Raw genomic sequence first — 25980 nt, forward strand, 5'->3', positions numbered from 1 at the left:
CCCCAGAAGTCCAAGTGTTGTAAACACAACCGTCTACAGAAGGCAGCGAGGCACATTACTTGATGTATGCAACTGCTTACATCAACGTTCCCGGAGGAAAAACAATTTTGCACTAACGTGATCGTACTTTTGATGTACAGCTAATGTACATTCAGTTTCCCTTTTCACAGAACGATGAGCATTCAGGGGCTCTGGTAACAGACGATAGAATGGGTATACAGATATCTGACAGTCAGAGCGATACCGATGGAATGTCATTTCAACAAAAACAAACAAGATGTAGCTGTAGCTTTCTCCCTCAAAAGAAACATTTGGTTCTCTTTTTTAATCTTTAACTACAGCACAAGAGAGAGCATATAGTTCAGGAATGCACTAAAAAACTAATAAAAAAAGTGTAAGGCATTTTGGCAAATTGTCTAGTGTTTTCAGTTTCTAGCCATCTTAAACAGATGTTCCTTCCTTTGACTCTCCATCCTGATCCTGCAAGAAAGCGGGAAATGTTAGTTCATTTGAATTTTAGACTATGCTTTAAACAAAACTGAAAAAAGCTACACCACTTCATATGCTGGATAAAAAAAGAATAAAAAAAGGACAATATATTCCTCTCATTTAGAAGTTTTATCCCATAAATTGCTTTAAAACTAAAATATATGTCCATCATGTTCTGGAAGTAGGTATTTTCATCTAAGGAACACTTCCATGTTTTTAAAACAAAATCTTGTTTTGGACTAGTGTAACCACATCTTGATATTACTGAAGGCATTGCTGACCTTTCCAGTTGCACATTACCTTTATCTGAGCAACATATTCAGGGTCAGCGGTCACAGAATCCCCAGGAGCTCCCAGTAAATCAAGTTCAGTCTGCAGATCTGACGCTGACAGAGCCTGATCAGAGATAAGCAGGTTAGAGCATCTCTATCCAGTCACAACATTATAGACCCATTTCCTGCACAGCACCCCACCTGCAGTGCTAAGTGCAACAGAGTAAATGAGCACAACGCTGTACACTCACTATGGGAAACAAGGATCATGCCCACTAGATGCTTGACAAGCCATTGTTAAAAGACTTGGTTAAATAGTGATCTTACAACATTCTCTTTCTGCTTACTAAACCCAGGAACTGCACACACTGGACCAACAGCCAAGTTAATCTTTCCCTGAATTCCCCTCTGCTGTCCTTGTTTCAGTTTATCTAACAGTATGTGTACAGCACCTTCTCTTCTGGATAAAGTGTATTTGTTTCCATATTTGTGTATAAAGTTTACCAGAGTAAATCCACAGATGTTACTAAAAACCACCCAGGATTACCAGGACCCATAAAAAAAAAAAAAAAAGCACTCGATACAATCCAGAGGGGTGTAAAATGGTCTTTAAAAAGAAGATCTGGCTGTGGCCTGTCTTGGCCAGATACTTTTCAGATAAACCCTTAAGCCTTTGCTCAAACTGCCCAACTAAATCATACAATCCTGAATGATTAAACCCTCCATGACATGCAGAGTAGTTTTGCAAATCGGCCAGACTTGTCTACTCAAGCACAAACTCTTACATACTTAGAGCTGTAGACCTGCCAAAATGAGAACCCCTTACAGCAATGAGTAAGAGACAGCAGTGTAAAAAAAAAAAAAAACACACACTAACCTCATCAAGCTCGTCAGACAGTTTCTGCCTTAGTGTTTGTTTGTGGTCTAGTTTTTCTACAGTTTGCTCCAGCTGAGATTTCAACTAAAGAAAAAACACACAATTAGCATGCATTCATTCAATAATAAGAAATCAGAATACCCCCCCCCCCCCCCCCCCCCCAACAACTATCCAGTTAGACAAAACAAAACGCTAACAAGTTAGAAATTCTAAGAAATTATTAGTATTGCTTCAAAAAGGCATCTGGGAGTTCAACTGTTTTACAAACTAAAACTTCAATTTCATGTCCTTCTCAGCCTTAAAAGAGGATGTAGCTTTGAATTCCCCGTCTGTCCCACGACCTTTAGGATGTTTCAATCCCTCGTTGGGTTTTACTGCAATTAATGAAGTATTGATTTTTCATTTAGGGTCTGTGTTATGATTCTGAATTCAGGAGCTGCTCTGTGCACTAAACATAGCTAGCTCTTACAAATATAAAAAGAGACTTGGCTTCTCCAGGCTATGCTACATTTCTATGGCAGGCAACTAGAAATGTGGAATAGTTTTTCAACTCAGTTAAAACACAGATGGAAATGGGACTCATTGCACAGCGGTTTCACCCATTCTAGGTTGTATTAGAAGCTTGATTAGCCATAGGTAACAAGCTCAGGTGCATCTTATTAAACTCATAGGAAAACCAAAGACTGGATCAAACTGCTATGCAATGGGAGCCGTATTTCTATCCCTGTAAAATCAGATGAACAGAACTTTGAACAAGGTAAACTGAGGCTACTTCCTGTAGAAGTAGCCTCAAATGGAGACTCAACCCTGACTGACAGAATTGTACACAACTGGTAAACACAAATTGGTTTGTATTATAAAAAATTAAAATAAGACCTTACTGGTTTTAAACCAAAAATTAATAAACTATTTACAATACACTTTGCTTTTACTATGGTAGACTTGTGTAAGGATAAACTCTTAGATATAGTATTTGTCCAGCAGCACTGCACTCAGTATATGTACAGGTGCATGATGTAATGGTTTGATGCTAAATAGTCATTGAAAAGGCTCTGCTGGGCGATACCCTCGGGTCACCACTGTCTCACCCTAACCTCATTGGGTTCCTGCTCAGCTTGGTCAGTCTGTGACCCAACTGCTTCACTGTCCTGTACATGGTTCTTCATTTCACCCAGGTGCTGCCTCACCTGGAACGAAGGGTCAGGAAGCTCTTGTTAAAAACACACAGAACCACTCGACACTTCAGAGTATTGGTTTAAAATACAACAAAAAATACCACATTTTATAAAAACTGTCCTTTAAAACAAAGTGTAAGCCAAGTAAATAGCACAGTATACATCTTTCTGTTATACATTTATATTGAATGCATGAGCAATAGAACGTAGTATACACAATGTCATCTTTCTGTGTCTGCTGTTACGCTGACTGGGTAAAGGGCTTTTATTTTCTATGCACCTAGATTGTGGAATTTCCAAGGAGACTTGCGATGCCAGCCCAGTCTCACAGTTCAATGTATGCCTGAAAACAGAATTGTTTGGCCCAATGTATTGTAGATGATTGTACAGGATGTTTGCATTAAAGGCGGGTTAGAAACATCGGTATCCACCAGGGAGAAAATGTTTCGATGCATGATTTGGCAAACCTGTAGCAATCTCAATTTGTACAGTTTTCAAATACAGCCTTTATAAAAACGTACTCTGAGACATTCCTACAAATGGAAAGGGCTCTTACCAAGGCAAGCTCTTCACTTTGTTTCTGCACATCTGATGTGGCTATTTCCAGCTGGCTCTGAGCTTCCGATAACAAGTCCCTTAACTAGAGTGGGGGGGGGGGGGGGGGGGGGGACTTCAGTAAAAGAAATACTCCCAACCACACAAACACATTACAGACGCCAGCACTGCAGAACATCATATGACTAACAGTTTCTTTAAAACATGCGTGTAAATGTTATGCTTGATACATAGTAACTACTGCTTATTATTTGTAAATATTTAAGGACTTACCAGAGACACCTCTTCAGAGTAATTCTGACATTCCGAGTGTGCAGATTCCAGCTGGTCTTCCAACTGGGCTTCCAAGAGAGCCACCTGCTCCTTTAACTAAACAAACACAGGTGACAGACTCAGTGAGCAGAAGGACCAGACTGCATTTATCTGCTAACTCAGTGCTGTTGAGAGCTGCAGTATGAGTGCCTCTATACAGCTGCATACCTGTTCTGTGCTTTGGCATTCCAGCTGGAGCTTCTCCATGGCCTCCTCCGAGGAGGTCTGGCACGTGGGCGTGGGCACAGAGATGTTTCTTCGTTCGGAAAATCATTCAGAGACAGTCTCTGTCTTAAGACAGGGTGTACATCTAGATAGTTCATAGTTTCATTCATACAATATACAAAAAAAAAAAAAAAAAAAAAAAAAAAAAAAAAAAAAAAAACCACCAATTTTTTTTGTAATATATCCTGAAAAACTTACAAACATTAAGAAATCATTTTTTTTGTATGTACGTACACACGTACGTACATACATACTGGACACCTGGGTAAAGAAGGGACACCAAGTATATTGAAAGCAAGGGCTTCCATGCAGGTGTGGCTCAGGCGTTAAGCAAAATAACATTCCAGTCTGCTAAGGGTCATGTATAAAAATGCTGGACAGGCCTGGTTGCCTATAATTATGGCTAGCATGGCTGCAAGAGGAGACCTCAGTGACTTAAAGAGGGGTGACTGTTGGCAGGAGTTTCAGTGACCAAGACAGCTCAACTTGCTAATGTTTCACGAGCAACTGTGTCTAAAATGATGTCGGTAGGAACTCCGAGGGAAAGGCATCATCAGCAAAGGGCAACAGTGGGCGGCAGCGCATACTCCAGGATGCATTAATTCGAAGTGCAAGGCACAACAGGTGAGCAACTGCAGATGAAGTGACTGCAAAATTTCAACCTGGGGCGCAAGCAGCCACTTATAAAAAACGGTCCACCGAGAACTCCACAGAGTGGGATACCACAGTCTGGTAGCAGTGCACAAACCGCTCATCACACCTGGCAATGTACGTTTGCGGGTCCAGTGGTGCAATGAGCACAGGCAATGGACTACAGAGCAATGGAGAAATGCGATATGGTCAGATGACTCATCCTTCACCATGTTCTTGATAAATGGACGACTGCAAGTGTGACTGCAACCTAAAAGAACTCTACAGTCCTGAGTGCTTGGTTCCAACAGTGAAGGGTTCTGGTGGTTCCATAACGCATTTTCCTGGCAGGGTTTGGTTTCTTCATCCCATGTTGCAGCATTTTTCCTGCCGGGAGAGGTGTCTGAGAATGACAATGCCCCCATCCACAGAGCACATGTGATAGCCCAATGGTTTGATGAGCATGACACTGATGTTATCCATATGTCATGGGCTTCTCAGTCACCAGATCTGAACCCAATCGAGCATTTATGGGATATTCTGGAAGGACCCCTGAGACAGCGTTTTCCACCTACATCAACCAGGCGTGAGTTGATGGACTTTCGTGAAAGAATAGTGCCGCATCCCTCCTGCAGAATTCCAGAGGCTGGTAGACTCTATGCCACGGCGCATACAGGCCGTACTGGCCGCACGTGGTGGCCCAACGTCCTATTAAGTGACGTTACATTGGTGTTTCCACTTTTTTGTCCACTATTTCCATCTACTGTTTTTTGGAAACGCAGAATATAAATAAGGTAAACGATCCGCATTATAAACAGGAAGTGTTAAACACTGTTTTTAAATCTCAGATCTCCTTAATGGAATAACAGTGTTATAACGCACTCTGCCGTCTATTATTCTACGTGTCCGACAGCCTAACTTATGGGAACTCGAAACACGACAATTACCTTCTTAAGTTCCTCCTCGGACTCTGCCAGTTTTGCCCTCCACACCAGCTCTTCCTCCTCCACACTCTTCTGCAGGTCTTTCAACATGCCTTCCTGTGAAAGAATACACACACATAAGAACAGAAGCCCCAAATACTGAAATCATTCCTAGACTATTCGAGTCCCTTATTTGAAAGGCACACTCACGGTTTCAGCGAGGACGCTCCTGTACTGATCACATTCAGCCTGTAAAGTGCTCTGAGATTCTTCAGCTTCTTTTAGCTGAAGTGCTAGCTTCTAAAATGGAAAACAAGGTACAGATTGATAAAAATCGACCAAAGATCTCAAAACATGCAAAATATCCCAGGTTATTTCCAAGGGGCATGAAGATTATACTCACTGAAGATTCTGTGGTTGTTGCCGTTTGTTGGTTCAGATCCTCCTGGGCCTTCTGTTTAAATTCTTCTAACCAGTTAGTCTGAAAAGCAATTCAATATTTTCAGTACTCATTAGGCCAGTTTGATTTGCCAATATGAACAGGTAACCTCCCAGTACTAGGTACAGGGTTTCTTTGTAGCTTTATTCCCAATATCCTGCCCACCATCAAGGTCCCGCTTATCTTAACAGCGTATGTTAACACATGCAATCAGAAATCACGCTGGATCCTCTCGGAACGCCTAGGTCCCGCTCTGAGGTCATGTATAAATACATGTAACAAAAATAGTCCTGTTTACATATACACTCCAAAAAAAAAAAAAAAAAAGTTTAACAAAAAATTCAGCATTGAAATTAAATATATATTTTTAGTACAATATTAACAAATACAGATGTTACCCTGTATATACACGTCTAATGCGTTTAAGGTAAACAGACAATAGGCTTGGTACCTGGTCTGTGGCTACAGAGACCTGTGGAAAGAGAGTGTGCAAGGTCTCTCTCATCTCCTTCTGCAAAGCACTGAGCTGCTGCTCTGCATTCTCCTGTAAAAAAACACACACCGTTCTCTAAGCTTCTTTAAAATCACTGACCAACATGCTGTATGAGATAATAAAACTGAGATCATGCATTCTGAAAGCAATCTTTTAGGCCAGAAATATAAGCAGGCTGAAGTTGTCAAATTGTATGACTTCCAGTAACAGTTACCAATTCTGCAATACCATCCAAAATTCTACAACTTTCTAGGAGGAAGACAAGAACCATGGCTGCTTTTACAGGTCATTAATCACCAACCAGATTCAACCGTGATTTTGTATTTAATATAAAAACACAACGTTCTGAAACAGTTTGCTACAGACTTCTAACTTTGGCTGTCTTAGTAGCCACCCAATTTCTTAGCCGAGCTGAACACTTTCAAAGCTGTCCAGTTTTATTGGGTCCTACCGGAACAAGGTGATGACAAACCAGTTGGATATACACCAGTTGCTAAATAGCAACCATCTGGCACCAGTCCATTCAAAAGCTCAATACCCAGGGCTGTATTCATAAAGCATTTACCTCAGTGCTGACTACACTGCAGAACCAGACAGAAACAAGGAGTCATCAAGGACACAATGGTATTTGCTGATGCTGCTTTTGTAATCTCTAGCCACTCCTAGATATGCAACCCATATTACTGCTCATTAGACCCTTCTAAAAAGGTTCATAGTATTTGTGCAGTTTTACCATAAACACAAAATGTATTTTGTACCTTTATTGAACACATTATTGAAATGTTTGACTGAACATAAATTTAGTAAAACAAAAAAAAACTTACATTATTTATGTTTGCTTGCTGTTCAAATGTTTCTTTCAGTTGTAGAATTTCTTTCTCGAGTAATGACACCTGGGCGTCTTTCTCCTTTAAACTAAAAAGAAACCGAAGACCGTTAGCACAACACCAATTAAATAAAAAGCAACTAAAACAGCAACTAGTACTGTTCATTTTGCAAAAATATCTTCTGAAATATATATACCTGTTCTGAAGCTGCTCAGTCTCTGCTGTTCTGGCACGCTGTGAAAACACAGCAAAACAAAAAGGTAAATTTCTGCAGCTCTCAGATTAACCACCACCTACGGACTTGTTCTCTGTTTTACAGCTGGAATTACGTTTATAAACAAAAAGGGTCAGTGGCTGGGGTGACCATATCATGTGCTGCATTACAAAAGAACACAGGTTTTAGTGAATTATCAAAAACCAAAAAATGGCACAATTGGCTTATTTAACTTTCCGTGTTTGCTAAATCCTACATATACAACAGTTTTCACAAACACATTTCAGGATTTTAAAACAGACCTCATATTTACTAATTACATAGGGAGGGTGCAGCAGCACCAAAGCAAGCGTTACAAAGAATCATTGAAGTTTTAAATGTGTGTTCTATAAATCTGGGTTTATTTTATAGAATGCAGCTTATTTGGTGCAGTTTTACCTGCAGTTCTAGATCCTTCTCGGACTCTTTGCTCTGGCCTGCCTCGAGCAGGGTCTCTATGGATCTGATCCTCTCTTCCAGCTGCACTTTCTCTGCACTGGCCTCAGAGAGCTGGGTCTTCAGACTCTCCACCTCCTCCCTTTTGCTTTTCAACTCTGCCTCTCCAGAAGACACTTTCGACTGGAGGTCTGCACAACAATTCAATGAAACAAGCTTCATGTAAAAAGAAAGCCTCCCCGTGTTTTAACACCCTCTGCTCCCAACGTGTATAAGCATGTTTCAGGGATGGAAAGACAACTCGTGTTGCATTGGAATTTCATCCATTCCTGGTTTTACTAGGAACTTAAAATCAGGACACACCTGAGCCTGTTACTTATACACTGTGGCTAATCAAGCTTGTAGCAAAACTTGGAATGGGTGAAACTCCTATGCAATGGGAGTCTTATTTCCATCCCTGTGTGTCATTGTGGGTTTGTTATCTAATTCCGGTGAGCCGTTCCCAAGATTAGGTGAGCCAATTAGGTGTCCGTAGAGTGAAAAACATTCTACAGCATGCTGAACATCTGGTGTTAAATTAAACTTCAGCAAAATTAGGTCAATGAGCAGTCAACATTCCTGCACCATGAGCTAATGAATAGAGCTGTCAATCATGAATAATCTAAAACACTCCACCTAGATAATAGGTGTCCTTTTTAAAACTCGATAAGGCTTTTTATCATATCAAATAGAAGTTCACTTGCAAATGCAAAAGGATTGTGACACAGGCTATTCGTTGTTTCATTAATACTTAATAACCCGATGGCAGATGGACACCAACTACTCAAATCGTTGACAGAACTGGATTTCCTTTCAGCAGAACGATGAAGAAACAGACCTGGGAGGTTTTTGAGCTCGCTCTTGGCGTTCTCCAGGTCAGACAGCAGGTTAGTGTTGCTGCTCCGAGTTTTCCGGAGTTCTTCACTCACTTCATCCAGCCTCTTCTGCAGAGTGCTCTCATTGTCCTGCTGTGTGGACTACATACACATTGAACACATGACTACAATGTTCACGCTCAAAAAGCAAAAGGCAGTCATTACAAATACAGGGAGTTATACAAATGTATTGTATATGTACAAAATAAATTAATACTACTGTAGCATCAACAAAATAATGATTAATTCCTATAGAATAGTACAAGAAGTACTTTAGCAAATACAAATACTATAGGAAGCTATGGTATATATTTATTTTAATATGGTGACGGTGCTTTTATCCATGCATTTCCAATAAAGGGGCAAATGATTATCCTCGTATGAACTACCATATGAACCATATGCCATAACCTGAGCCCAAAGCATTTCAACAATGCGATAAGCGTCTCTATTTTGAAGTCTCCTTCTGATTAGTTTTCATTGAACAAAACAGATCCCTAGAGATGAGACAATTTCTTATTGTGTCTACTGCATCTGTGTGACGCTAGTGCAAAAGAAATTCTCTTCTGCAGCCATACATTAGCTGTTTTCTTTTCCCCTTGACAGCTGAGAACAAATACATAGGCAGTCTGCACAGCAGTAAGCTAGAAGTAAGCAAATTCAGTTTAATATGGACCAAGCAGGGACTAGGTATCATTTTTGCATGTGTGAAGCAGTACAAATCAAGGATTACCTGAAGTTCACTGATCTGTTTCTCAAAGGCAGCCACCTTGGCCTCCAGGGTCTTCCTCTGCCGCTCATCCTGCTGCAGGGTCTCCGATTGATCACTCAGGTCTTTGGTCAGCTTGGCGCACTCCTGGCGAAGCTTGGCCAGTTCCGCATTTTGCCTGAAATAGATACATTTAGTCAGGTCTTGTAACACTGGATTAGACTTTTAGATCGCCAGTAATGTGGCATTTCTATCCACACTGGTTAACACACACACACAGTATAGAAAAAGCATATATTCCTTTCACACCAGGCAAGTTATGACGACTCAGAACCGGAATTTTGTTCTGTGTGAATTGCCTATACCGTCACAAAGCTGCCATATTTCATGGTTCAGACATGGCACTGAAGCGTCTCCACTATCGCTATACCAGTACTGAAGCGCTACAGTGGGCGTGGAGTAAGTCAACATCCCACGTGACTGCACACCGGACGTGTTGCGTATTTTTGTCGCTGGTGTTAGGCGATTTCATTTTTTTCAAATACAATGGCTGATCAAGAACGAAGTAGTAACTGAAGTCCAGAAGTTAAGGAATTGTTAACTTTACAGGCCGACGAGGAGGTGAATTCACAAACAGAAGGGACGGTGAGTGATGCTGTAATCTATGGGTGAAATCGCTGACAAGGTGCGCGAGTGTGGATACAATCGTTGCCATGAAAACCGTCTAACTGACAAGGTTTGAAAAATTTTACTCAAATTACCCCTTTGGCTGTGTGAAAGGGTTATGACGGTCTCCGAGGCTCTTGAATTGATTTTAAAAAAGAACTGAAAATAAAAACCTCCAACTCCTTTGAATGCTCATTTTTAAAAGATGCAAAATCAGACATGTTGGCAAGACAAACAATTTGAGAATTTGCTGAAACAAAACTAACTATTAAAGTCAACGAGAACCAAAGTTTTACTGACAGTACATTCCTACCTCTCAGGTGTCTAAAGCATTTAATTTTATTTTTTTTGTACCAGAAATAGTGCACATTAAAAACACATTAACAGCAACCAAAAACTATTAGGTGAAATCAGATTGAATTACTTTAATGCTGCAATCAACAGGGACAAAATGATAAATTGCTGGCACACATACACTTGCTAAGGAAGTTAGGATTGGGGTTAAGACAGCATGGCTGTGCTTGGTCTGCTGATGCCTATTTTAATGAGTGCTCCTTACTTGCTCTCGGTCTGGCTGGTGGCTTGGTTCAGGGCGTCCCTCAGAATGGAGTTCTCCTGCTGCAGGCGAGCCAGCTGGGCACTGGGGCCATTCTCTAGCTGCTCCTGGAGGGTCCGGACCTGCAATGCAAAGCTTTGATCAGGGCTCTTCCACACAAACAAGCCACGGGGTGGGGTGGGTGGGTGGTCGTCTAATCGGCAGCACTGGTTACGTCAGAGCTGTCAAATACCTGGCTCCATGACCTCTATGACACTGCACTTTTGATTTAGAGGTGAAGCCTGGACAAGGTCAGCAAACAGATAGCGGTGTGTTAACACATAATAAAAAAAGGTTGGTTAGATAATGTGTGCAAAACTTATGAAAATGTAAACAGCTAACACTGCATGCAAGCGTTCAAAACAGGAGAGAAAGGACTATGACTTCCTCTGCTCTACAGGTAAAAACCAAATCTTGTGCTGTACCGAGCACACAAGTGTAGCCAATATGTAGTGAAGTTACCAAGGAGTGCATTTGTTTTGGCTAAAGTACAACAAACACAATCCAGGATATCCTTGCATGAGATGTTTGATAACTTTGTCCGCAACTGCAGTCTTCAGTTTCACAAAGAATCATTTAACCCCTGCTATTCTACTTTGCAAACATAACTATGTTGTGTGCACATCGTTACTAGCATTGTGATGTACTGAATACATTGTTCAGAACGAGCATCATGGGTTCTCGTATTCGCTTGTCAATGAAAATAGCATTGTCCTCTTACAGCAAAAAAAGACACTACAATGCACACAACAAATGTTTGTTAAAAGGAGTGAAACATTGACTGGGCTGACAGTTTGTTTCCCCATTTCCAGTTTTGTACATTCCCTTGCAGGCGAGTACACCACACTGTGTTTCGTCACCTTGGTTTGCAGTTGCTGCATCTCGGTCACATGGTCCTGGTAGCTGGCCTGCATGCGAGCCTGCATAGCAGCGACCTCCTGCTCTCGAGAGCAGAGCTGCTCCTTGAGTTTACATTCCACAGAGGCTACCCTGGTTCTTTCAGCAGCCTGTTCCTAAAATGGAACACAGTGCATGCCTTTAACATCAGGGAAGGGAAATAAACAAGTATTTAACACATCAATGAAGGAGTGAAAAAAAAGATGGATTTATTCGGATTACATTTAAAAAAAAATAAAAAAGGTTTCTTTTTCTGCAAATGGAATAAAACATGCAAGTAAATCCCCAAAACTTATAATAAAAACACAGATGTAGTCTTTATATAGGTTATTAGCTAATGATCTTGCAAGGCTCACTTCCATGTTATGGCAGACCATTCTGCTGAGTCAGACTAAAGCAACAATTGGATTAGCTTCATTAGCCAAATGAGCACAGCAAGCCCTTGTTAATGAAAAATCCTAGAGTGCTTTGGCACAGGGGTTAAGCTCTTGAGAAACAGCTAGAGTACAAATCTCACTCACAGCACTACCACGGGCCAAGTGTGGAGCGCTAACGTTACTTCAGAGAAGGGAGGGAGAACAAAAAGTAGCAGTAAATAACTGCAAGCAGCACGACAGTCTCCTCACCTTTGTGAGCTCTCGTAATTTATTCTTGGCAGCAGTGGCATCCTCTTGCTCCGCAGAGAGCTGTTTCTCCTTCTCCTCCAGCTGCTTTTTCAAGGCTGTGACGGGGTCTCCCTTCTGAGTGGCCTGGACAAGAGGGAAAAAGAAATTGCATTGAAATCATTCAGTTTCCAGTAACATAATTGCGAAAAACCTCATCCAGGAAGTCAGATGGTGCTACTTGGCCATCTTTACAGATACACGTCGCCAACATTATTAACCAGTTCCTTATTATTCCATTATGAGACACCAAATACTGTATTGCGAAACAATTGTTTAACAAGCCATGCATAAAAGGTATACATTTATCTTAGTTTGTTTAGCAAGTTCATTCGTTTAACGTTAGTACTGCATTGACATTCTAGCGAGTGAAAAGTAGTAGCTAGGTTCTGCAAGATCTCCCGAGAGTATCTGTTTTCACTCATTCACTGCGATTGGTATGATAAATTTATATTACATTCATCTTTGGACTGTCTGCTCCTCTGAGCTCGCCTCACTACCAGCATTGCTATGTTCTGTATCTTTACAGAGCACATCCCAAACGTGGATGACTTTCAGTAACATTATTGTGATGTCACATAGAGTGACCTCTTCTACCACAGCACTGATTTATTACCTAAGAATTTGGATATAAAGTGTGCAGCACAGAATGTAGAGCTGTGTTTATTGTTCCAAATACAAATATTAGCAGAACTGAGGCAAATTAATTCATCTAATATGGAGGCGAATTGCCCTGCTGAAGTGGGGGGCCTTACCGTGTGCCAGGTGTCCTGAACAATGCCTGTCTTGTCTGTCAGAATTTCAATGAGGCGCTGGGCTTCTCCCTCATTGAAAGCCATACCGCTTACTGTGGAAACCAGAGTCTTGTAGGGTAGGTACAGGGGACCATCATGGGAGTTTGAGGGAACTATGGGGGTGAAAAAAAAAAAAAAAGAAAATTGACTGGATCTCCGAAACTACATTACTTCTACTAAAAACATGTATTACAAGTCGATGAGCGAGCCAAGCCCACTTCCATAGCTTAAAATCCCCCTTCTATTGAAAGTAAAGTCTTCACTATCTTGAATGACCTTGAGTAACAGTAATAGAAAGTTAGACAAAAGTCCTAACAGGTGTGTTCATGAAGCTCTTTGTGGTTTATTAAAGACAATGCTTGCAATGACTCCATCTTAAGAGGATTCTGCCCTAGTGCCAACTGAATTCCAGCACAACTGGTAATGGTGATGTAGGATTTGTCAACGGGACAGAATATCAATACAAACGTGTACTTTGTTTTGTAGATATTTTAGCACAGAATAGGCAGATATTCTTGTATTCATCAGCAGCACCGATTACAGTAGAGAAATCTTTTAAATAAAATGCACCTCAGATTGTTTCTGCACAGAGCAAGCGTGTGTTCTGCTAAAATAAAATAAAGGTGTCCGAGTATGCAAGGACAGAACTTGGTAAGCTTTCTCGACAGTTACTCTATCCTGCAATTCATTCTTTTTAAAAGGAAAAGCTTAGCAGAACATTTCCCATGAATCTTTTAAATCTCACAATTAAACGGCAGCCTTGAGTTTCCTTGAATAGTCACCAAATCCCAACAGTGCCGCATCGTCTCATCAAAAGCCATCACTAAATCCCACTCCCGGCATCAAACCCAGCCCCACTGTATTAGAGTGTCTGCTCAATATTACTACAGCACACAGACCAGAAAGGAGGATTACAGTATTAAGACTCACATAAGCTGTAGGCTGAAGTTTATCAAAGCAAACTAATTAGCAAGCCCAGGAATAACACTGAATTTAGGACAGCACAACATAACCAGCTAAAGTAGCTAGTAAAACTGGCTGTCACACCAGGATAAGTCTTACTTCAGTGCCTCCTTGAAGCCATTAGACTTGCAGGGGTCTTCTACTTCATTATTATCTGTGGAAGAAACTGTTGCTGTTGTATTTCCATAGGGTTGCTGCTGTAGCTTTACAGTCTGCTACAGTAAGTAGACCTAATCCTGCTTTGGGCGGGGGGGTGATGATAGACTATTGTCTACAGGATAAGCCATACAGTATACAGCACTCAATCCTGTAAAGTGGTGTTGCAGTCGTGTAGTGTCACCAAGCAATATACACTACATTGTGTGCTCACAGCTTTCAGGAGAGTTTAAAAACAAAGAGGATTGATTGTTGCATGAGCAGAAAGGAAAGTTCAAGTATATGAGGTCCTGTGTAAAACACAAGAGCCACTCGCTATAACAAAGGATAGGCAGGACCTACAGTACAGAGGTGCCCAAACTACTGTATGCCTTCAACGTTACACCATCATACTAAAGGAGGGCCTGCCACATAAAAAACAGGATTTTTAAATTAAGTAGCCATTGCAACTCTGGCTTCAGGATTTAAAAAAAAAAAAAAAAAAAAAAACACACAACCCAACAGACCAGGCCATCTGGTCACAGAATCTGCCCAGACCACAGACATTAAACCGGCAGGGTTGACTGCATTTCAACAGCACAGGAAGTCTTGTACTTGCACTGAACTTGACAGTGCAGTCCAGCCCTGGTCGATGGCACTGTGCAGACACTAGTTTTTCAAACCCCAAACCTTAATTATTCTGATTTTTTTTTTGTTTACTTTTAAAAATCGCACATTAGACTGTAAACATTAATCATAAATGGTTTAAAATTAATAAATATTGCATTTAGCATGAAGTACTCCATAAACTTTGCATCCAGTGACATTTGGCGTGTTGTTGGCAGAAAGGCTGTAAATTGGGTGAGCTGTCAAGCAAACCACATCGCTTTCTGAAAGACTGAAATGATGTTGAACACAATCCAAGTGACATGAACAGAAATACATAATGAAAACAAGTTTAATACAGGTACAACAATTTGGAGGGTCGGAAGAACGCTGGTAATCATTAAACCCAGTGATAAACTGGGAACTGCCTTTTTTAAATAGATATATGGGTACTGCCTTTAAATATAACCTTTGAGGAAATGAAAAAGATAAGTGTTAGTTTGGTGTGTCTGTATAAAAAAAAAAAAAAAGTCAAAAGTCCAGTTTAAGAGAATTTAGTAGTAAAAACTAATAACGGCATAATAAAAGTAGTGAATTTTGGCAGACAGATTATAGAAAAATGGGTTTGTAGTGAAATAATAAAATGACATGCTTCCACAAAATCAAAGAACAGGTTTGGGTAGAGGTAACCCAAAAATGCACAAAGAAAAACACCCAATGCGAATGATTGTTAGCATAACCGATAACCCAACATGTTATTGTGGAAATAGCTGAAAGGCAGCTGCAGCCACACACTGAAAGTTACCTAGCTATGTTAAAGATTCAACACATTTTGTGTTGAGGATTAATATTATAAAATGGTTAAACTTCCAGAGGATACCATTTTATTTTGCATGGATGTAAAATCCCTGTATCCTGGTGTTCCCAGGCATGACACTTTAGAAGCATGTAAAGAGGCTCTGGAAAATACAGTAGATAAGAACAGGATAACTACAGGAGAAATGTCAAATATGATCATGATAGTTTTACAGAATAGTTATTTGACATTTGGAAATAGAAGTGTTACAAACACAAAGATGGCAGAGAGAGCAAGAAAGACACCAACCACGGAACAGAATTGTGACATTAGGTAGGAGTAGAGAATGCGTCAAGAGGTAGACTTCGTATTAAGCCCAACAGGACAAAATAGCAGTTGGTGCAGAATTACATTTCAATGCTTCACACAGACTGCACTGCATGGTTTTGCTTTTATTTTTTGGTTTATTTCATCAATTCATTGCTTCTAAAGCTCCCAGTAGACATAACATGAACAATCCAGTTAAACAGACCAACATGTGCAGTGTTTGTAGCAGGATCTGCTCTGTCTTGCTCTCTCTCACCCCAGAACAGTAGAGGATTAACCTGCTGCAGTCTTCTGGGCATCAGTGCCAGATCCAGTGCCAGGCTGAACCAGCCAGAGACAGCACAGTGTGTACACAAGCACTCCGATTGTCAGCCCACTAACAGCCCAAACAAACCGCTGCAAGCTGCATAAATATAATGGAGATTTCCAAAAGTCTAACTAAGCTTTCCTTAATTCAATCCAAAAGGATTGTAAATAGGCCCCAAATAGAGAAATAAACATAATAGTTTCCAGTTTGCACCAATAGGAAAAGAGAACAAAAAAGAAAAAAAAAGAAAACATGGTTCTATTTGATAAACTGCAGCTGTGAAACAATGCAAACGCTTCTCTAACCATGTGTGGAAGCCATGTCAAGGTGCTTTAAGCTGGAATCAGATACATGAACATGTGAAAAGTTGTCCAAATGGTGAAAGATCACAGCTGCATTCACCAAAAAGAGGCAAAACAACAGATCATCAGGCCACCCATAACTATTAGTCCCCAGTGGAAACACAGCACACGGTTCCATGACAAACAGTACACTAACTGGCCTCAACCTTCCTGTTCAAAGATGTGTGCCCGAATCAGGATGAGTACGAGATGCCAAAGTACACACCGGGCAGACGTTTCAGACCCCAACGAAGCACAACCTTCCTTTGAAAGCCTGCTTTGAGCTGTGCTCTTTTAGTTTGAGTTTTAAAATGCTTTCAGCTTATCAGGTCACTAATAAAAAAAACAAAGAAAATACAGACTGAACTAGGACATTATTTATTTTAACAGCTACTAAGCAGTTAGACATTGGAACGGTTAATGTGAACATGGATTTATTTGGAGCCAGTTCACTTTGTGTGTGTGTGCGTGTGTGTGTGTGTTAAGGACTACTCCCGACCTGCCAGTCTCCCATCCCAACAGGTCTCAAATCAGCCTGTGCCACATCAGTCTGCTCCAAAAGTATTTCTTCAGCTGTGCGAGAACAATGCCAAAAAACATGACGCCTTGTCACTGGAGCTACAGTATAAATATGTAGATTTTCCATTTAGAACATTTACATAGATTGAAGGGCTTCGCATGTCCTTAATCTAGACACCAATGGCACTCATAAGGGTTATAAGCATCTCAAAGCAGCCAGGTTAGGCGGGGCGGGGGGAGTACTGTAAAAAGAAGAGGTGAAAGGTAAATCATTTGTACACCAATTGTTCTGAAGTGAGAGGTCCCAGAGACAATCGCTGCACCTTCTCTTTCCAATTTGTGGCCAAGTTTAACCATATTAAAAAGTTCAGGGACACTGGGACAGTTTATGGGGAAAAGGGGACTGTCCCGTGCAAACTGGGGACGTCTGGTCACGCTATAATTTGTTATATTTTAAAAGCCTCACAGTGGACAGAGTACCTCTACATTATAAATTCATAATCCTCTTTACAAGTTCCTTCAACTCACCCATCAAAGGACATAAGAACAGAACATGATACAAGTCCATTTATTGTACTAGCCTGTATTAACGGATTGCAGAAATCAGTGCCTGTTTCCAAGCTCTAAATTGACACTAACTGGCGGTTGTGAGTTCCACTGTTGCGATTCCTAATAACCAATTCAGGAGTTTGCTGAAACTCAATAGTCAACCATAACCCACATTATCATGCTTCAATGATTCCAGTCACCAGGAATGCAACATTGGTTTTATGTTTAATGTCCTCTGTAACGGGGGGGAGAAACGGACAGACTATGTTGGCCAATATATTTATTTATTTAATGCATTATAGTCTAATAAAAGGCTTTACTGAAAAAGGGGTCACCTTTACCAGTTTATCCATTAATGCAAAGAGTGATGACAGCCTTCCTGTAGAGTTACAGTATGGACAGTGATTAACACCTAGTGTGCAGAACATCACATGCAAGTCCAGAAGAAAAAAAAGAGATACGGATCTAAGATTAAACAAGCACATTCTTTACACTTGCTGGTAAGGCTTCTATTTGTATCCGTCATCTGATGAAACACTGATCATTCAAGCTACAATATCCCAGAAAAGAAGGAGTCTGATAAGATCGAAAGTACAGTACCCTGTACCTGAACTAGGAGAATTCCCTGCTGTGCTGGACAGACAGTAAGTGATTAAAGTTTCTGTACTTGAAGTAAAAAAGTTGGTTATTTAAAGTATTTTGTGTGGCCTGACACGACGAACACAGCACGGTCACTGTCGGAGTGTCTCCGAAGTATCCTCTCACAATGAAGCGCCTTGTCGAGTTCCCTTTTTGAAAAGATTTCACTTAAAGGCTGCGCAGCACCAGGCTGGTATTCCAATTCTTAATTATCACACACGCCAACTGCAGCAGGGCGATCAGTTTCAACAAAGAACAGGAATAAAAGAGGACTACACAAAACAAGAATTCTAGTCTTTGCAGAATATATAGAAAAGTCTTCAGATGGCCAGACATCTTCAGCATTTAAAGACCACTATTACCTCTTGCAGCTCCCCACTTCTCGTTCTACTGTATTGCAGGAATAAAACTTGAGTCTTACAGCTACATTCCCATTGATCCCATTTTCATTGCAGTGCACCACATCCCAGATAATGATTTTGTAAATGAAGGTGAAAGTTCTATTAGTACTAAAGTAAAAAGCAGCACTCTGATTGAAATGACTTTCTACAGCTAAATACTTTGTAACATCACGAATTTACGTGCCAGTACTGCACGGAGAATCATTTCGCCACTGATGTCTTGCGATCCATCACGGAAGACTAGCAAGACCTTTTTACCCTAGAAAACCTATGCTCTGCATTATTTATTTAAAAGAGTAAAAGCAGCAAAAAAGAAGCAGGCAGCTTCATTTAAACCAAGGTCTTCTGACTGAATTATACTGACAAGTGTACTGGAATGAGCGGCACAAATAACTGTTCCACTTGTGCAGTAACTCCTTTCCATTTGGTTTGAGCTCCAGTGAAAGGCAGATGTGAATCTAGGGCAGGTTAAGGGTTTTACTGCACCCTGATATCCAAAACCTGTCTTTGGTTATGCATTCAAGCACAGAATTTCCAACATCTGGCAAACAGGCAGACCATTATCACTAGGTGACCAGATTCTAATCTGCGAACAGTAGATTACTTCTGACTTTGCTTTATTTGTTAACCACTTACAAAAAGTTTTTTGTATTTCTTTATATTACTGCTTGCAGTCTTAAGGATACCTTAGGTCTAAGATCATGGTCTGGTAAAAGCTAATTGAGTATTACTGTATATTACAGCACATTAAGGCAGCTTCTTTAAGAACCATAACAAGATTCCTGGGTAGACAGAGACATAAACTGGAAGGGATTGAGCTGCAGTAACTCAATCTTTAAAAGATGACTCTGTCACGTGAAAGTAGCTTCTATAGAATAAAAATAGACCAATGTGTCAGTAAATTAGCACACAATAACATAGGTCTAGAGATGATGCATGAGTGCCACGTCCAAGAGTGAATCACAGGCTCAAAAGCATGTATTCTACCCATGTGCTCTTAAAGAATGCAAAAAAAAAAAAAAAAAAATCAGTGTAGGTTTCCGTTTTCATGGCAACATGCAACTACATGTTCTGAGTAAGTGTACACTATAGGCCTGAAAGTCTCACCGAAAAGACCAACTTATTTAAATTAATTTCTTCCTCTGTGAGGAAGAGAACAAAAACAAAAAAAAAAAAACACACACAATCTCGCTCTATTTACTGATATGGTTCATACAGCTTTTGATTCTTTCATATGGACAATGGTTGTTGATGACTGCATTTATTCTCAGTGACTGCCTAATCAACACCCACATTAAAAGCAATTTCCTGGGGCTCCTGAGTGGCACATCCACTATTCCAGGAGAGTTCAGGCTATTCCACTGCCGATAGTGGACAGGAGTTCCCAGGAAGCGGTGCACAATTGGCGAAGCGCCACCCGGGGAGGGAGGGCTTAGGTCGGCCAGGGTCTCCTTGGCTCACCGCGCACCAGTGACCACTGTAGGCTGGTCAGGCGTCTGCGGGCCTGCCTGCAAGTTGCCCAGAGCTGCGTGGTTCTCTGATGCTGTAGCTCTGAGGTGGCTGCATGGTGGGCTCGCAGAGTGAAAAGAAACAGGCAGCCGACAGCACACGTTTCAGAGGACATGTGTGTCTTCATCTCTCCCGAGTGAGCGCAGGGGTGGCAGCGGTGAGCCAGGTTGAAATAAACAATAACTGTGCTCAAATTGGGGAGAAATAATCCCAATAAAACAACTGGCGATTCCAAATTTATAAAAAAAAAGAAAAAAGAAAATTTCCTTTAATGAGGCTGCTGAAAACATCAACGGCTGAAGACGGAAGATGAATGAAGTTTATTTTTAAAAAAAGGCAAAGATGCACAGCGAGACATCTAACACCGACCCTTATTAACCTCATAACTGCATGTTTGTTTTTTATTAAAAAGCCCAAAATGGGATTAACTAGCCTTAAACTGAAATCTTATGGGATTTGTAATAATTTACTATAAAAATCAAGATCTAAACAAGCAGATTTGTGATGGGATGGATAGGCAGACATTATCTCCCCAGGTTGTGACTCTCAACATGCTCTAAATGAAACAATGCACTAACCACATTGGAGAAATAGTTCTCTGGACATGTGTAAAAATGAGTGCGTGAACTGGACATAATGATAGGCAAACCAGTACCTTGGTGCCCAATTCCTGAAATTGCTTTTAGGAGAGTTACTCCTTTGGGAACACTCAATGCCACTATCCACTGCTGAGCAAAATGACTAAAAAAGGAACTTACTTGGCTCAGCCTTCTTCCTGGAGACAGACTTCTTTTTCGAAGACCCCTCTTGCTTAGTATAGTCGTGGCTGGCGACCACCTCAGGCTTCTTGGTGGGGGCAACAGGGGCACTCTGCAGAGCTCCGACTGGCGGCACAGCCATGACGGGCACCTCCTTGGTGACTGCCTCCAGCACAGGGGTGGGTTTGGAAACCGGGGCCTGGTGTGATGGGATGGCGGGGCTGGGCGCCGGCTCTACTTTGGCTACTTTCTTCTCCTTCTTCTTCCTGTCCTTGGGGGAGGGGGCAGGCTGCTCCTGAAGGACCTGGCGGGGGGTATCGACTGGGGTCTCCAGGACAGCGGGCTCGGGGATGACGGCGATGACCTCCGGTTCAGATTCGCCGACGGTCTCCTGAGAGGGTTCGGACTCCGGGATGTTTCCGTTGGGCTTGTCCTCTTTCTTCTTCTTAGCTCTTCCCTTGTCAGCCAGCTTCTTCTTCTCCTTCTTCTCCGATTTGGGTCGATGCTTCTCCTGTTCCTTCCGTTGCTTGGCTAGAGCTTCTTCGTAGGAGGTTTCCTTCATGGAAAACGTGGAGACTAAGACAATCCCGATGGCAGAGATGACCATGAAGCCACCAAAGACCATGAAGCCCAGAGTTTGGGGGTCGTAAATATCCATCTTTGCTTGTTATTACCAATCGAATTGAACCTTAAAAAAAAAAATGATAAAAGGTTAGTAAGAACGGTTTATTTTTCTTAAATGTATATATAAGAAATCTGATATTTAACTCAACCTGTTGCAATATACAAAATATGTATTATTACTAGAATTTGATATTCGTGCAAAAAATTAAAAATAATTCTCATATGCAAAAAAAAACAATGAAAAGGCTCAGATATTCATGGCTTCAGTGTTTAGAGTAAATACATATAATTTTAAAATGAATGCCTCAATCCTAAAATTCTAGGCTATGCAAAACTTTTGGCCAGCACTGTAGTTTAGCACTGCAAGCAGTGGCACTGGAACAATTTTTAAACTGGGGGTGCTGAAAGCCATTGAACAAAACTGTAACTACTATACATGATGGAACACCCCCAGCACAACCTAGTTCCAGAGCCCTTGACTGCAGGTTATCCACAGAAAATGCGCTGCATAGATTACTGAATTCATAGTCCATTCCAACTAAACTCGACCCTAGCATGAACTTAAAATGATTCCTCTGTTTGCTTGTTTTTTACAATTGCAATTTGTTCTTGATAAGATTACAATCATGCACCAAAAAGCTGCCCATGTGTTAAGACTCAGATGCCTCTTCCTTTCCCATACCAAAGGGAATCCTAGGGGGAGGGACAGTTTCTTCGTTCCTAGCAGTGGACCAGGACAGACTATTATCTACAATCTTAATTACAATCTCCAACAGCAGGAACCAGGAAAGACCAATGCACGACGTGTAAAAGCAACGTCACAATGTATGACACGTCAACCCTTTCCCTATATACATCAGTCTGGAACCACACGTCTGGCACGGGACACCAGTTCTGCACTTAAATTTCAAGAATATAAAATAAAAAGTAGTTTTGTGCTATGATCCATTTCCCCTCAAAAAAGGTACAACTAGAACGTTAAATATTCTACTTCAAAAACACAGCATCGGCTACTAAAAAAAAAAAAAAGAATTAAAACTTTATAATTACAATTAAGAAATGTGAATCAGTAGGAATGATACAGAAATATTTACATTTGAAATCCTATTTGGGGATCGTTCACAATGTGTACATGACACGCCGTATCATTACAGCAGCTCAGAATGAGAAAGCGCAACCAGGAACACGCAAAAGTGAAGCTTTGCATTGCTAGTTTGTTACTCCTTACCTAAAGAAAGGAAACCGCGAACATTAGGACCCAGAAAATCCCACTGAGGGTTATCCGATCCCTCCACTGCATTCCCACAGCTGAACTTCCAGGAAAAGCTCGAAACCGCTAAACGATGGTTTTTACTCATACCGTTAGGAAAGGTCATTTTGAAATAGTGCTTGTGAACCTCGGCTTTCCGAAATGGAGGACTTTAATTGTAATTTATAAAGTGCCTACAAAAGCACAGTTACAAAGCGTTCTTTAAAATGGCAGGCAAAGTTTTAATTAGCGTACACATTAAGTTCAGACGCACTGAGGGGCGTCATGGGAAATGCAGACAGACCGTTTAAAAATTGCTTTAATTTATTATTATTATTACCATGGCATCAAAAACCTATAAATACGGCCAATGTTTGTTTTCAAACACACTTTCCGTTAAACGTTGAGCGTTGGGAAGTTATATACACACAGACACATTATTAAAAAAAAAAAAAAAAACTTTTCTGGAATGTCTTTGCAACACAAGACAGAACAGATTCTACCGACAGGCAGCAGTACAGCAGCGAGATCAAGGAAGAATTTGCAGCAACTGGATTTTGTCAACTTTTTTTTTAAAATATGAAATATGTATTTATAAAGAACTACAGACAAGTTGCTCCCCCTGTGTACAGGTCTGCCAATTCAGTACTGCATACCATAGATCTATAACTTATCCTTGTTTTACCTTGGCCCCCACTGATCTCCGAAGCATTTGTTAACACGTAGCATTCATTCAAGCACGGTGTCATCTACGCATCGATTTGTAACTCGTTTAAGTCTGCATTTATTTCTTTACAATCACATTAGCAATAACTATAGTAGGCTACCTAAGTCACGTTGGAAGAATACATTAAAAAAAACAAAAATTGCACCACACTAACTTATTTGATAATGCCGGTTCACATTCTAGACACTTCTTGGTGGTCAAAACAATAAAGTTTCGACGTAATTTCATTGTAAGCACAAAAGTAAGATAGGCTAAACATTGTAGAGTCAAGACTGCTTTTATTTATTTTTTAAAAGAATATATCGATTAAAAAATGTAAAGAAAAAGAAAAACGCTACATACATTGTCTCCTAGCTTTCCCTTCCGACAGTATACATTTAAGTGCATTTGTCACATACCTATCCCAGACATGCCCATAACATAGAGATAACGAATTAAGGTCAGCTAGTTATTAAAACAAAAACCCTAACCATGCAACCCATATCAATACTCTGAATTCAAATTCAGACACATGACATATCTTGTCAATAGCAAATATGGATCGACATTTAATTTAACTTCAACACACAGAGGTCTAATCCAACCTTAGCTTACCTGATCACTTGGTTTGTGAGAGTTACGCACGACTTCCGTGATTTACAACTTTACGCTGTTTATTGTATAACTTTCTTCTTCGTTTTTCCAAGCTACCCTTCCCCGGTATCCCTACGCCTGTCCCTCAGTCTCTCTGCTGTCTGTGGAGTCGTGGCACTTTTTCTGAGCTGGCAAAAAGCCGGTCCGGGACCACATACTTCCCGCCCTCTATTTACTCGTATCTTTCTTTTATTGGAGGTCTATATATGAGTTTAGCAAAACCTTAACCAATCAAAAAGCGATTGAATGGAGTTTATCAGTAGGGGGCAGACGGGGTATGTAATCAAAAAGGGGAGTTGAATTATAGCACAGAAATGCATGTAGGGATTCGTTGTTTTTCTAGTGCATGGACTCCGTATGATTTCAACAGAATAGCCTGATAATAAAACTACAACGACCATGTTCCCCAGAAATGAAAACTCAGAACTGAATGAGTGGGATTTAAATTGTATTTGAATGGGGGTTGCCGCTTTGGAAAGAGTAATACGTGTACTTTAAAAGCAGACTGTTACGAGGCAACAAATTAAATGTAGGCCTAGTCATATTTATTGCTTCTTCGTGTAATACTGAAGCAACTAAGCGCGCACCCAATTTAACATTCCTCTGCAACTTTTAAACACTCAATCATGAATTCTAAGTACCATGGTAAAACAAAGTCAGTTAGAAATACTATTTCACTTATATAATGTTTATAAAGTTTTTTTGGAGACAGTGAAACTATTTATTAAGTTATCTTATGGGGAAATGTAAATATAGTTTGATTTAAGAGGATTCCCATATAAAGCTGAATACAATTGCATGGTCATTTTGCAATTTGCCATGCTTTTTCAGCCCAATAACTATGGTTTAGCAACCTTGGGTTTAACAATGCTTTAACATATATGTCTGCGCTGCTTCAATATAATTAAAGTAAATGGGATCATATATATGAATGGATAACAAACTGCATATAAACACAGCAACAACACAGAAGGGCCATATAAATTGAGTAATTTTAGAAGAAATTGTCTCCAAATTTAAAATGTTCAAGCATTAGTAAACATGCTGACCGAGGTATCAGGCCAAAAGCAAGGAACTAGAGAAAGTGATAATGTAGAACCTGGAAGCCTAATTACTGTATGGTCAAGAACTGGAACCACTTGAGTTAACACTAGAACAGCAATGTGGTTTCAGTTGCTCAACTAGCGCATCTGCTTTTCTGAGCTGCCCTGTGCAATATCACTAAAGCTGGGGCGGTAGACACAGCCCTCACACTGTGTACTAGTCGGTCTACGGTGGGTAAAGGATTAATAACCAGTGATTTAAAAAAAATAGAAAAAAATCATAAGCATAACAGCATGCTGGTGAAACAGAGCAGAGCTGGGCTCATCTGCATTTGTGGTTTTAGAGCTTTTAACCTTATTTCATCTCACCAACAGGGGCCAGTATCCGTAACTGGGGCACAAGTTTCTTATTGTTAATTGTTTTGTTTTCCAAACTTTATATTCACTTTGATTGAGGGGTTGTCGCTATTCCTACCAGCAAGCCTTTAGTTCCCATCCTGTGTGAACATGCTTGTACATGTGTTCTGTGTGGATATGATTTACATGATTTGTCATGTCACTAACACTTAGGTACAGGTATGTGCAGCTGTTTATATGTCTTGTCATTGAGGATTAGTTAAGATGTGTTGCTTTGCTTGTGGAGAAAATCCTCACCTGCACTCACAGAGCGAGAGCTCACACAATCCTCACCTGCACTCACAGAGCGAGAGCTCAGACAATCCTCACCTGCACTCACAGAGCGAGAGCTCAG

General features: G+C 40.6%; 1 protein-coding gene across 1 annotated transcript; it reads right to left on the bottom strand.

Moving 5' to 3' along the window:
* Positions 1–133: 133 nt before the first annotated feature.
* On the bottom strand, positions 134–24321 carry LOC121316800 (ribosome-binding protein 1-like). Its single transcript, XM_041252008.1, has 22 exons — positions 24148–24321; positions 20954–21641; positions 13065–13216; positions 12274–12396; positions 11611–11763; positions 10715–10833; positions 9514–9667; positions 8744–8882; positions 7870–8057; positions 7414–7451; positions 7215–7305; positions 6349–6441; positions 5862–5939; positions 5669–5758; positions 5477–5575; positions 3849–3893; positions 3642–3737; positions 3370–3453; positions 2733–2825; positions 1639–1722; positions 790–885; positions 134–480 (listed from the first exon to the last, which is right to left on the bottom strand). The coding sequence occupies exons 2-22, from the start codon at positions 21609–21611 to the stop codon at positions 442–444; spliced, it is 2712 nt and encodes a 903-aa protein (XP_041107942.1). The 5' UTR covers positions 21612–21641; positions 24148–24321; the 3' UTR covers positions 134–441.
* Between the last annotated feature and the right edge of the window lie 1659 nt (positions 24322–25980).

Source organism: Polyodon spathula, chromosome 6 (assembly GCF_017654505.1).
Source record: "Polyodon spathula isolate WHYD16114869_AA chromosome 6, ASM1765450v1, whole genome shotgun sequence".
In the NCBI taxonomy this organism is placed as follows: Eukaryota; Metazoa; Chordata; class Actinopteri; order Acipenseriformes; family Polyodontidae; genus Polyodon; species Polyodon spathula.

Coding starts and splice junctions, on each gene's coding strand:
- LOC121316800 (XM_041252008.1), bottom strand. CDS start 21,611: ATGGATATTTACGACCCCCAAACTCTGGGCTTCATGGTCTTTGGTGGC. Junction 6,442..7,214: donor AGCAAGCAAACATAAATAAT/GTAAGTTTTTTT, acceptor GTTTTTTTACAG/GAGAATGCAGAGCAGCAGCT. Junction 481..789: donor AATATGTTGCTCAGATAAAG/GTAATGTGCAAC, acceptor GCTTTCTTGCAG/GATCAGGATGGAGAGTCAAA.